Source organism: Lasioglossum baleicum, chromosome 12 (assembly GCF_051020765.1).
Source record: "Lasioglossum baleicum chromosome 12, iyLasBale1, whole genome shotgun sequence".
NCBI classification, from domain to species: domain Eukaryota; kingdom Metazoa; phylum Arthropoda; class Insecta; order Hymenoptera; family Halictidae; genus Lasioglossum; species Lasioglossum baleicum.
In genome coordinates, this window is record NC_134940.1 from 6,715,959 (window position 1) to 6,728,169 (window position 12,211).

Genomic DNA, 12,211 nt, shown 5'->3' on the forward strand with positions numbered 1-12,211 from the left:
TCGTTCAACTTGAACGGACAACCGTGGGATAAAGGATACAAATAAATGAATATCACTTGCGAGGTGTGGTTGATCGCTCGACCTTTATTCCATTTTACGATCAACGGAATTTTTCTTTATCCATAGCTCGCTTTACACGTACGCGCGCGCGCGATATGTACAAAAAGAGGTCTGTCGATTAAACAATCTAACAGCGGTATCACGTTTAGGGGAGCAAAAAGAAGGAATGTAAGCGTCGTCGCTGTGATAACTGTCACGTACAAGTGATAGCGTGTCCTCTCGCTAATACGATACAAGTTAACAAAAAAGAAATACGGTAAATTACGTTAAATTATCGCCTACGATAGTTATCTTATTGAACCGTGGACTCTCATACGACACAGTTGTCCTACGAAAAATATTTACTTATTCACCGGTCAGTTCATTTACTCTTAAATATCTAGTCTTCACGAGTAAAAAAGAAATCCTACCCAGGACTGTCTATAAGCATCTCGAAACTGTGCTCCTTATTTATTTATATTCTTATTTTTGTTTTAGGACATTTTTCGTTGGTTTAAAGGGTTAATAAGTGTTTAGAGACAGTCCTGTTTAACACTCATTCAATCATAAATTATTCTACACAAGGGCAGTCTTTTTCATTCTGTTCTAGACATTCTTACGTCATACTCGTTATGAAACTAATAGATTATTGCTATAGGAGGCGCTGACGTATAGATAGAATCTCTCGATTATATTATCCTCAGCGCAACCAAGTATAGTATTGCCGTGATCCACTCTCTCCCTTCGATTTTCCCGCAGCAGGATACAGATGCCTGAAGCTCACGCTCCAACTGAAACAGTCAACAGATTTTGTGATGTTAATGCAGTTTAAACAATTAATATTTCGTTGGAAATATCATTAGTTAACCCTTTGTGGTCGGAGCTACTTTAACGCGAAAATTAAACGTTTCTTCTTTAATTTGTTTCTTTGTATGAATATAAAATTGATATAATACCTCGTACAACACTTAAATATTTTTAATTGATCAGATACCGACATATTTAATAATGTACTCAATATTTTGAATAATGGTACTGCAGGTACAGCAAATTATTCTATTCAAATATTAAAACCAAGAGTGTTATTTATAGACGATTAAAATGTTTTAGCTGATAAAAATTACAAGGCTCTATTTATTTAGATTTCGTGCAATTCTTATTGCAATATGCGCTTGGATAAAGAAATTTATCGAATCATTTCCCATATAGGCAACGTCATAATTTCAATAATTATAAAATTAAAAATGTAAGACCGGTCATTTGACCGGCAATGGTACGTAGAATAGAGAAGAAGAAATTAATAAAAACAATGTGCATATTTTTATTATGGAAAAGACAAGATAATGTTTACTAGTACAAGTGTTTTATTCGTTCATTTTTATGGCGATTTGTGTTTTTTCGGGGAGACTTCGTGTTTCGAGCGTTCCGTAATAAAACATCAGGAACAGAGTGGATTTGTTACTCCATTTGTATTGCAGCAACAACGCATTGTGCACCGATTTAAAATTCCGGGCGCTGAATGGCCCGAATAGAAGCAAAATGATGTGTAGCGTGGCTTACGCCGCGGTGAAGCAGAGCCATTCACCAAACTGATGTATACAAATCAGTGTACATTCCGCTTCATCGCTCCCAGACCATTTTTCCCTGATACGCCAAACCACTTGCCACTTCCGTGTCCATTTTACTATACTTACGCGAGCACTACCAGGAAGTTCCTCCGACGGGATTTAAAAGTGGAAATTTTCTAACGGTTCGAGATCGGTGAGCTATTGCAACAATAAACGATCCCTTTCCACGAATAATGCAACACGCGAAATGCATTAACCCTTCCATTCGCTTGATAGTTACCGGGTCTCATTTTTACAAAATACGTTTCCACCGATGGCAAACAGTAGCAACATTATAAAAATCTGCAGTCCACTGATAACTTAATGCTTGTCAAGAATTCTACACATAGATAAATGATCAAATTCTCTTTTCAATTTTGTGCACTCTGTTTAAAATTGTTGTACCATTATTCAAAATACAGTTTAGATTATTAAACACGTTGGTATCTAATCAGTTACGTCAATTTCATATCCATAAAATGAAAAAAAAAATCATATACAATGAAATTATTCGACACTGTGGTGCCCAAGGTGGTTCGGAACCCACCTTATAAAAACTGTAGGTCCCGTCGCGAAATAATTCCGGAAGGAGTTCACAAAAGCGACGTAAAATAAGCAAAAAAAAAAAAGAAGAAATTATTCTACATCAGAAGAAATGTTTAATCGTCGAGTTAAAATATCTCCGACTGCAAAGGGTTAACTGCCCCTCATTGTCAAATCTCGACACGGTAATAAAAGATCGATAAAATAGGTAATTGATAATATATAAATACTTTTTCGATTGTGTTCCACTGTAAAAGAATAAAAGTCACGAAGCTTCGGGCAAATTTACCTATACAATTAGGAGCAAAACTGATCACACACGCTTTAAATCAGAATAACTTTTTTGTGAATGGACCAAACCGCTTCAATTTCTCTGTAAGGTTAGAAGAATCAGTTCAGTAAATGACATCTAAAAAATATGTTGAAAAAATGCATTTGGTCGGAATTGTGAAAAACAATAGTAAAAATTGATTTTTACGACATTTTTAGTTGGACCGATAACGAAAATTTGAAAGATGCGTTTGGTCAATTCGTATAAATTATATACGCTCCGAAAAATTTCATCGAAATTGGTTAATTGGTTCACGAGTTATAAACGATCCGAAGTGGTAAAAAATGGCGAAAATCTGGAAAAATTGCAATTTTTGAAATCAACTCGATGAAATTTTGCGGAGCGTATTATAATTTGTACGAGTTGACAAAACGCATCTTTCAAATTTTCGTTATTGGCCCAGCTAAGAAAGTCGTAAAAATCAATTTTTACTATTGTTTTTCACAATTCCGACCAAATGTATTTTTTCAACATATTTTTTAGATGTCATTTACTAAACTAATCCGTCTAGCCTTACAGAAAAATTGAAGTCGTTTGGTCCATTCATAAAAAAGTTATTCTGATTTAAAGTGTGTATAATCAGTTTTGCTCCTAACTATAGATAACAGAACAGTATAACTTATTTCGGGCATACTGTGTCAAATCGATACGAGGCACGGCTGAGGATTAAATTGAAATACACATACTTATATTTATTTCGTGAAAATTTAAAGATATCTGAGATTTCTCGATGCACTCACGTTCATGTAACAGTTCCGTATCATATGTTGGTGTTAGCCTCCCTCCACGTACTTTGACCTAAATTTTGAAGTCTGAGACTGTTCCCGATATTCTCGTCTGGTTCGTAGGCGGAGTTCGTGTGGCCCGGATGACCCTCGAACACATCCTTCACAGAAATCTGGCTGCTTCTTGATGGGCGACCTTGGATTCCCAAAAGATTCCCAGCAACTCCGTAAACGTTGTTCGCTCCCAGAGTTTGCATCTGTGATTTTCGTCTCATCGCCATTATGCTGTTCCTGCGGCCCTCGAAAGCCTTGAAAGCCTTCGCGGAACGTCTCGTCGACATGTTCCTCGGCAGACCTGATCAATAAAATTAGAAAAAGAAACTACATTATTAATCCTTACAGTGATAGTTTATAACCCAGACTTGCACTTGAAGCTCGACTTTAATAACCTCTTTCGAAATTTATACAGTGGGCGTACAAAGTGTTCGTACACATTTTAAAAATGAATAACTTTTTCAAAATTCGACCCACCAGCTCGAGTTTATTTTTGAGACGTTAGAAGGATTAGTTTACTAGCTAATGTGTGAATAATTATTTTGAAAATCTTCGTACAAATCTTCGTACAAATCTTCGTTGAACATCTTCGTATTGTTCGAAAGCTGTACGAATACTTTGTACACCCACTGTATAAATGTGCGAACATCTGAAGTCTCTCTGCGCAGATTCGAAACAGTGACTAATTAACTCCGGCACGAAAAAAAATGGAGATTGAACTTCTTGCTGACCGTTCTTTTCGAAGAATCGTTGTCTGAAGGCGACATCGAGCGTATTGATTGCCTGGGTTTTTCGTCTGCTCTTTTCAAGGTTTCTTATGGTCTTCCTCCTGCCAGGACCGCTGCCGCTGCCTTCCTCGTAATCGCCCTCCATTCCGTCTAATCTCTGCAGATCCCTGACTATTTCCACGGCATCTTTCGGCAGTAACGCCCCGTCCGACAAATCCTTGGTCTAACACGGCCAAGTTGGATAATCAGTTAGCAACTATACATACAAGGGAATCAAGCTGTCGACAGCACACGTACCTTCTTACAGCAGTACCAATCCAGACTGGTGCTGGCCAAAATATGGGCGAACGTGCCAAATCGATGGAACAACATCGCGGTGAATTGAATAACCAATATCAACGCGAAGAAGAATACGAATACCAAACCGATCGGCTCGAGCTGTAGGTATTCCTTCGTGATGTGTACCTGCGAAATGGAGTCCATTGTTAGCGGACAGTGACGGATGGGTCGCGTCGAACTTAGCAAGTAAACAGAGAAGAAGACAGAGAAACACATAAAACTTTTCGCCTCGTGGGTTATTCGTCGCTGCGTGCGTCATTGCTGTTTCGTCGCCTCCATAATCGTCGCTCAATAATCAGTCAAACGAATACTACGTTCCAAAAAATTTGTCTCACATTTTTCCGATTAAGATGAACGTATCTATCGAGACAGAGAGCAATGAAAGAAACACACTATGGTGAAAGTTGTCATTTCTCGAATTACAAAGAATTTTGTCTGCCTTAAGCACACAGAAACATTTATTTCGGGTAAACTTTACTTTACCGGACTCAAAATTTGCGCCTTTCTCCTATAAAATTATGATGTATTTGGTATCTAATCCAGTAGATTTGTACCCGGGGCGGCTGCAGGTCGAAGTTTCGATCCTGTAGGATCAATGGTTCAGGAGTTATGCCTGCTTAAAGTTGAGCAATCTGCAGTGTTTTTGACACGTTAGGGCACCGCCATATTACTTCGTAGTGACGACCGCGAGCCGCTTACCGAGAAAAACCACCGGTCCTTGTCCCCTCCCCTCATCCCGACCTAATCACAACCAACTCGGTAAGCGGCGCGGTCAAAAACACTGCACATTGCTCAACTTTAAACAAGCATAGCTCCTGAACCATTGATCCTACAGAATCGAAACTTCGATCTGCAGCCGCCCCGGGTACAAATCTACTGGATTAGATACCAAATACATCATAATTTTATAGGAGAAAGGCGCAAATTTTGCGTCCGGTAAAGTATAGAGAGCAGCCTTTATTTCTTTTACAGTACAGACACCGTTCAAAAAATGTTTTCTTTCGCGATCTTTTCGTGAAACTTTTGTCAGCGTGTTTCTGACATTTTTCTGATTAATGATACGTATTTATCGAGACGGACAGCAATGAAACAAACAGCCTATCCTGTTCATACGAACATACTTGCACTGTGAATTGTGTAAGTTGTCATTTCTTGAATTGCAAGTTAGGAATATTGTCTGCATTGATTATAAAACGTTTTTCATGTGATTTTCTAGTTTAAATTGATCGTTCGTATGAGCAGGACATAATTGGTAACACAATCGCCTGAAACACGTAGAATCGGGTAAGCCACCGTTTAGTTACATCGACAGTAACTCGTTAGTGGTGCTCCTCTGCTGTCATACCTAGCAGTGCATTATCGGAATTAGACACATAAGTATGTGAAACGGAAACCTTTGTGACGATTCTCCCTCCTTCGTATTCAGGCAGGTGAGCGGAGAACGGGACAGGGTTTCGTGATGTCTTTTGCTTTTGTCTGTTTCGTGACCCGTAAACTGTGCACGTGCTACCGGCGCTTCACGGGAAAAAAGACAAGATGAAAATTTTCAATATGCACGCGTCGAAGCTGCCGGGCCACGAGAGACAGCCGGACAATATACATAGAAATCGAGAGAATAAGCACCTAAATAAAGTTTTATAATTCTGTAAATGTTTCTCGGCGTTCGTCAAGAAATTTCTAAAATACAAGAACACGTGTAATACACTGGATCATTGTTTCACGTTTGCTTTTTATAATATTATTAAGTATGAATATGATCGTTTATATCGGGTCGTGTATACTTGAATATTATTGTTGAACATATTTATGTTACAACCCAATGTAAAGATGTACATTTGAACGACTTCTAGACTGTGGATCTTTATGCAAAATCAAAATTGTTCGAATCATTTGTCAGAAACAGAAGTTCGATAAAAATCAAGAAAAGTTTAATTTATTGGTTTAATATTTTCATCGGAAATGCATAAAGCCCGAAGTCTAACAATTACACACACAACACACACACACACTCATCATTTTCATCAATTTCTGAAATAATTTTTAGTCGTGCGGATAGGCAGCATCAAACGAAATATTCATACAGAATTCTACGAATTCTCTAACTAGATCTAAATGTTCTAAATAAATGTATATGAATGGGATTCTACGAATGAATATACACGAAAAAGCTTTCACTAATTTTCTGAAGTTAACTTTGATAAATGGATACTTCTCAGAACAGCTCTGGCTAGCTTTAATTTGTTGTTGAATTGATCTCGCACTAGAACGCACGAGTGACTATTAGAATTGACAATGTTTGTTAGCATGAAGCACCCTTCTAATTCCTATCGTTCCATTTTAATTAAATTAACAACGAGCCCGGCTCTCGACCCGCTACACGATGTAATCCAGATGTTACTACCATGTTTTTTCACAGTAAAAAATTGTTCCCGAAATTCGCGTAACACGTTTCATTTTTTAAACAAGCTACCACGCATTCCACGATCGTTCGGAATTTTATTGAAATTGAGAACAATACAGAGGCATGCGTTTCGATGGAGAAGTAAATCAATTTTGAACAGGAAAAACTGAAACACGGCAAACCGTTTTAATATCTGGATTTGTGCTTGTTCTCTGGACTTGCTCTGGTTATTGTTAGTCGACAAAAGATCCTATATGAGTAATCACATTAAGACTATCGACATTCTGAGGACAAAAAGATGGAGGATGAGGGCACAGGAATCTTAACCCTGGATAACTGTCGTCTGGGACTGTTCATTTACAAGAACATTTTTCAAAAATGTTTTTATACCATTCCTTTAATTTCTATTTTGCTCTAGTTTGCTTCAGTGATGGTAGAACATTTTGAATTTATGGATTGCCATATTATAGTTATCCAGGATTAATATTAGAAAGGCGACGATGTTATTTGTGACTTAGCTAACTAGTATCTAGCCAGATTCTCGGTTCCATCCCGTGCTCGATTCCGCTCCGGGAATACCTGTGCAAACATGTTAATGGTAATTCGCCACGTGCCGATAATCCACATTATTGACAAAACACAGACATGTCCCAACAAGTGCAGGATTATCACCGGGTACCATATTCCGATGTGCTCCGTTGCTCACCGTGATTGCTCAACTCAATCATTTTTCCAGGTTTATTAACATTGATTTTTCATCGGAAATAATTTTATCCAGAAGGAATCTACTGAGAACAACATCGATCTCTGTGAAACGGAGTGTGGAGAATAAAGCCGAAGATAATGGAGATGCTTCGGTGCTCTCGTTGAAGCACTGCATCAATGTCGCAGCTTCGACTAAACTAGTATGAATGTACTGGATGTGTGAATTTACAGTTGACTGGGACCGTCGCGAATTCTGAGCCGTAGATAAGCAGACAACGGATCTCGATGCAAAATAAAAATTTCCTACCTGAATCGCGACAAACTGGAGCGGAGTAGAAAATTCTTTTTTTTCTTAAGGATGTTCTGGAGGTACAATGGGAGACGAAAGTACAAGAAATTCGAAATCCATCAATATATTGGCAATGAAAGGCATTCATGAGTATATTTTGCATTAAAATAATAGATTAATTTAAAAAGTTTTCGTTTAATTAGTGAATTTAATGTTATATTTATTTTTTAATCAAATTGTCTTCATATTATAAAATATTGTAAGTGACTTTTGCGAATAATTGTACCCTCTGATTGTTATATTCAGTGGTCTACACAGTTGTCGCGTTTCCATGCTAGTGAGAAGGACAACACGATAAATTTGACGTTTTGTAACAGTTTATAATTTTGTGCTCTGTAACTGTTTAGCGAATCCTAATAAATTTTGAACATAATTAATTACATAATTTTTACTATGTATAAAAAAAACTGGAGTTTCTAGTTGCGTTTTTTGAAGTGGAATTTTATGAGTTCTCCACAAGAAGACGTGTTAAAATGTGCAAACTTTATGTTGCTATAAATCGAACCCAAACTTTGGTAATTGCATTAATTTAGTAAGAATTATATCTTGTCAAATTTTCAAAAATTTTGTTGCGTTTTTATATACCTCCAGAACATCCTTAATATGTTCAATACGTTCAAAATGATATAAAAGTATTTCCAAATTCTTCTAATGTTATTACTAGACTGTGGATGTTTATGGAATTTGCAATTTTTGTAGAGGAATTTTAAGAAAGTGGAATATATCGAATGGAATCTTATTTTCAGTGCTAGTAGCCTTCGCAAGTCTGAAATAAATAAAAATCGCAGCAACTTCTATCAAATTTTTGCAGGCAAATTTGAAGAAAGTGGAATTAAATAAAATCATATTCAGTGGTAGTAGCTTTTGTAGATCTGCAATGAATAAAAATCGTAGCGAATTCTATCGAATTTTTGTAGGCAAGTTTTAAGAAAGTGAAGTCAAGCAAAATCTTATTTTCAGTGGCGGTAGCCTTGATAGGTCTGGAATGAATAAAAATCGTAGCAAATTCTATCGAAGGCAAATTTGAAGAAAGTGGAATTGAATGAAATCTTATTTTCAGTGGTGATAGCCTTTCGCAGGTTTGGAATAAATAAAAATCGTATTAAATTCTGTCAAATTTGATAACCCTGTTCTAAATTACATCTACTCATTTTTGTCGCGAACGCATCAAATCCGCTGTCTACTGATAAGTTCTTTATCCTTTGCGGATCAGCATCAATTTCGCCGGACGACGGTATCGTTCGCTTTTAATCAGCGATCGTTAAAACCGATAACAGGACGATATATCAGAAATAAGCATCGATGTCCTGGCGTGAGTAGCGGAGCACACGGGGGTGTTAGTCTCCCGAGGCATCAGTGAGACAGCATCTCTGTTTCTCAATTCCCTTTTGGAAATACAACCAGGTACCTCCGAGGTCTCCTCGATGTAGGTGATATTCGTCTTGACGCCGAGCGGCCAGACAACGTGCAACTGATCTTTGTTCAGCTGTAGCAAGAATACGATCAGAACGAACAACGCATTGAACATAAAAAACGCGAACACACTCTTGTTCCGCAGCTCGATCAGGTCGGCAGCTATGCGAGCCTATTGTGGGCCAAAGCAAGAAGAAACGTTAGTGATTTATGTAGAAAAATACGCTCCGTCCATTCGATCGTCGATCCTTGAACTCCTTACGTTACCTCTCGCGAGATCATCAGATTCGGCTCTGCTTTATCTATATCTTTCGTGCGCGGGGAACAGAACGGGCTGATTGCAAAACTATCTGAATGCTGAAACTCTCGTCCCAGAGGATCCTCGATCTTAGATCAGACGATCTTCGAACAGTCACAGTTGGACTGCCGATGTATTTGCGATTTTTTCTTCAGTATTTATTTTAACATTCTTTTCAGGATGTTACAATAAACTGTTACTGTTAAGCTAGTGCAAAGGTAATATTTAGACTGCGGATTTTTACGCATTTATGAAGAAATTTTGGTTGGGTGAAATATAAAACAGTAAACGATTAGAAAAATTGATGAATATTGTAATATTGTCTTTAATGCAATAAAGTTATTTTTATTTTACACCTGCTTCCCACAATCAATGCAGAACATTTTTATTTTGCGTAAAGATCCGCGGTCTAATATTTTTTCGCGCGCGAATCAGTCTGATCCGTCACGCACCGAGCTGAAACGCTATTCAGGTTTGTGACCTCGTTTGTATCGTTTAATACGCAAGCTAGTAATTTTTATAATCCCAGTAATCGTGAAAGAAAAAATTGAAAAACATCATTTTGTAGTTCTAGGGTCAGTAAAGTTGATTTCTCGGCCGAATTTACTTACAAGTTGAAATGTTGCGAATGTATGAAACATCAGCAGTCCAGTAGAAGTATTCAGTGGAAATTTAATGAATCATCTTGAAGAGTTTTCGAGCATTCGAAATGTTTTGCTGTTCGACGACAGGTGTACGTAAGACGTGAATTGTTTAAGGAATACGATAAACGCGAGATGGACGGAGCGGTCTTTACCTCCTGCGTGTTTCCGTCATAGGTGATGTTCGTCTTGATACCGAATGGCCATTTCACGTGTAACAAGTCTTTGTTTAATTGCAGCAGAAAGACGATCAGGACGAAGAGGGCATTCAGCATAAAAAACGCGAACACACTCTGGTCACGGAGGTCCTTTAGATCTTTGGCGATTCGGGCCTGATGCAAGCAGCATGGGTCGATTATTATTTTATCTCGTTACTTTCTCTAGCATTCCAATTTCTTACCATTTTATACGTTCAGAATCAAATTTCACGAAATTTCTCTACAGGTTTTGCAATCCAAAAATTCACCCTATTGCAAATCAATTTCAACAACTTTCATCAATTTAAAATGACTCATTTTAAATATTCTGAATTGGTGAAATTGATTTGCAATAGGGTGAATTTTTGGAGTGCAAAACCTATAACGCTATCGATTAACGTTCCTAAAGCAACAATAATTTGCTAAAAATTATTCGGTATTCGAAAAATGTCGAAGTTATCTCACTCAAATTAAAAAGAAGCGATCGACCGTGATCACTGAACATTAAAAAAAAAAAATTAAAGTGGATTTCGGAGAACCTCAAAAGATTGGCATTAATTTACGATAAATATATACTATCATTCAAACGTTTGAAAGCATCTGGATTCATGTATTGGTACATAAAGAGTAACTGTGAATAGTTACTAATCTTTAACTAATCTTCTAAAACTTTGTTTGACTGCTTCCAAACATTCGAACGATATTGTACCTATAGAGTAATATTTAGATTATTAAACACGTAATAATGAATTTATATTAAAACGTTGAATGAAAATATTAAATAAAAAACTGGGTAACAAAGGCAAAGATGCTAATATTGTAAAAAAATGTTTGAGCAAAATGATTAATATTAATATTCGAACAAAGGAAATACTAATACGAGACAGCGCTTGATCGAAACGTTTGAAAAATAGGAAATCAGTGATTTAGAGTTTCCCAGAGGAAATTGCCTGCCACATTCAGAAAGTGAAGGAAGTTTACCTTTTCTGCTTTGTCCTCGTCTATGGGGTACAGATACTTTTCCAATAGATCCTTCCAGAATAGTTCTTCCTGGAGCGATAGCACATCGATTTCACCTTTTTTCAATCCTTCGTCGCTCAACCAGTACGGTCTGCTCAGGAAATTACTACCCTCTCGATTTCCATCCGTATTCTGACTAGTCACTGTTTCAGTATCGCTTTGGCATTCTCGATCTTCGGCAGGATCCTCACCGATGGCACCGAGAGTTTCTGCTGCTGTTCGCGAACCAACCGAAGAAGCTCGCCGCCGGCTACTCGCATGTCCATGCGGATCCACGGCTCTGGAAAGAGTAAACAACCTCTAGAGAGACCCATTCAATTAATTTTACCCTCTGCGCCACAAAGAACCAATTACGATTTGCTAAAGTCTCGAGCCAGCGATGGATAGAACTGTTCGCTCACAGTTCAAACACACTGCAAAAAAGTTGGAGGATTTTATGAATAAATACGCTGGGTCGGAATTAAAATTCAGGAAAGAGTGAATTTATTCACAGTTCAAGAAGATGCAGAAAAGCTGGAGAATTTTATGAATGAATTCGGTGGATCGAAATTAAAATTCAGAGAAAAAAAATGAATTTATTCACAGTGCAGGAACATGCAAAAAGGTTGGAGGATTTTATTAAAATTCTAGATCGAAATAAAAATTCAGAAAATTCAGAGAAAACTGAATTTATTCACAGTGCAGGAAAATGCAAAAAGGTTGGAGGATTTTATTAAAATTCTGGATCGAAATTAAAATTCAGAAAAAAATGAATTTACTCGTAGTGCAAGAAAATGCAAAAAAAGGTGGAGAATTTTATGAATGAATTCGGTGGATCGGAA

The 12,211-nt window shown here is 37.3% G+C and overlaps 1 protein-coding gene across 3 annotated transcripts in view; it reads right to left on the reverse strand.

Moving 5' to 3' along the window:
- Nucleotides 1-64: 64 nt before the first annotated feature.
- Nucleotides 65-12,211, reverse strand: part of Kkv (hyaluronan synthase-like protein kkv) — a 44,043-nt gene continuing 31,896 nt past the window's right edge. Inside the window, exons 16-21 of one of the 3 annotated variants that reach the window (XM_076435180.1) lie at nucleotides 11,352-11,670; nucleotides 9,226-9,406; nucleotides 4,325-4,488; nucleotides 4,031-4,250; nucleotides 3,261-3,600; nucleotides 65-830 (exon numbers count right to left, since the gene is read on the reverse strand). In XM_076435180.1, the coding sequence (XP_076291295.1) occupies nucleotides 3,281-3,600; nucleotides 4,031-4,250; nucleotides 4,325-4,488; nucleotides 9,226-9,406; nucleotides 11,352-11,670 (1,204 nt within the window). In that variant the 3' untranslated portion in view covers nucleotides 65-830; nucleotides 3,261-3,280. The other 2 variants (XM_076435179.1, XM_076435181.1) reach the window with 2 other exon arrangements.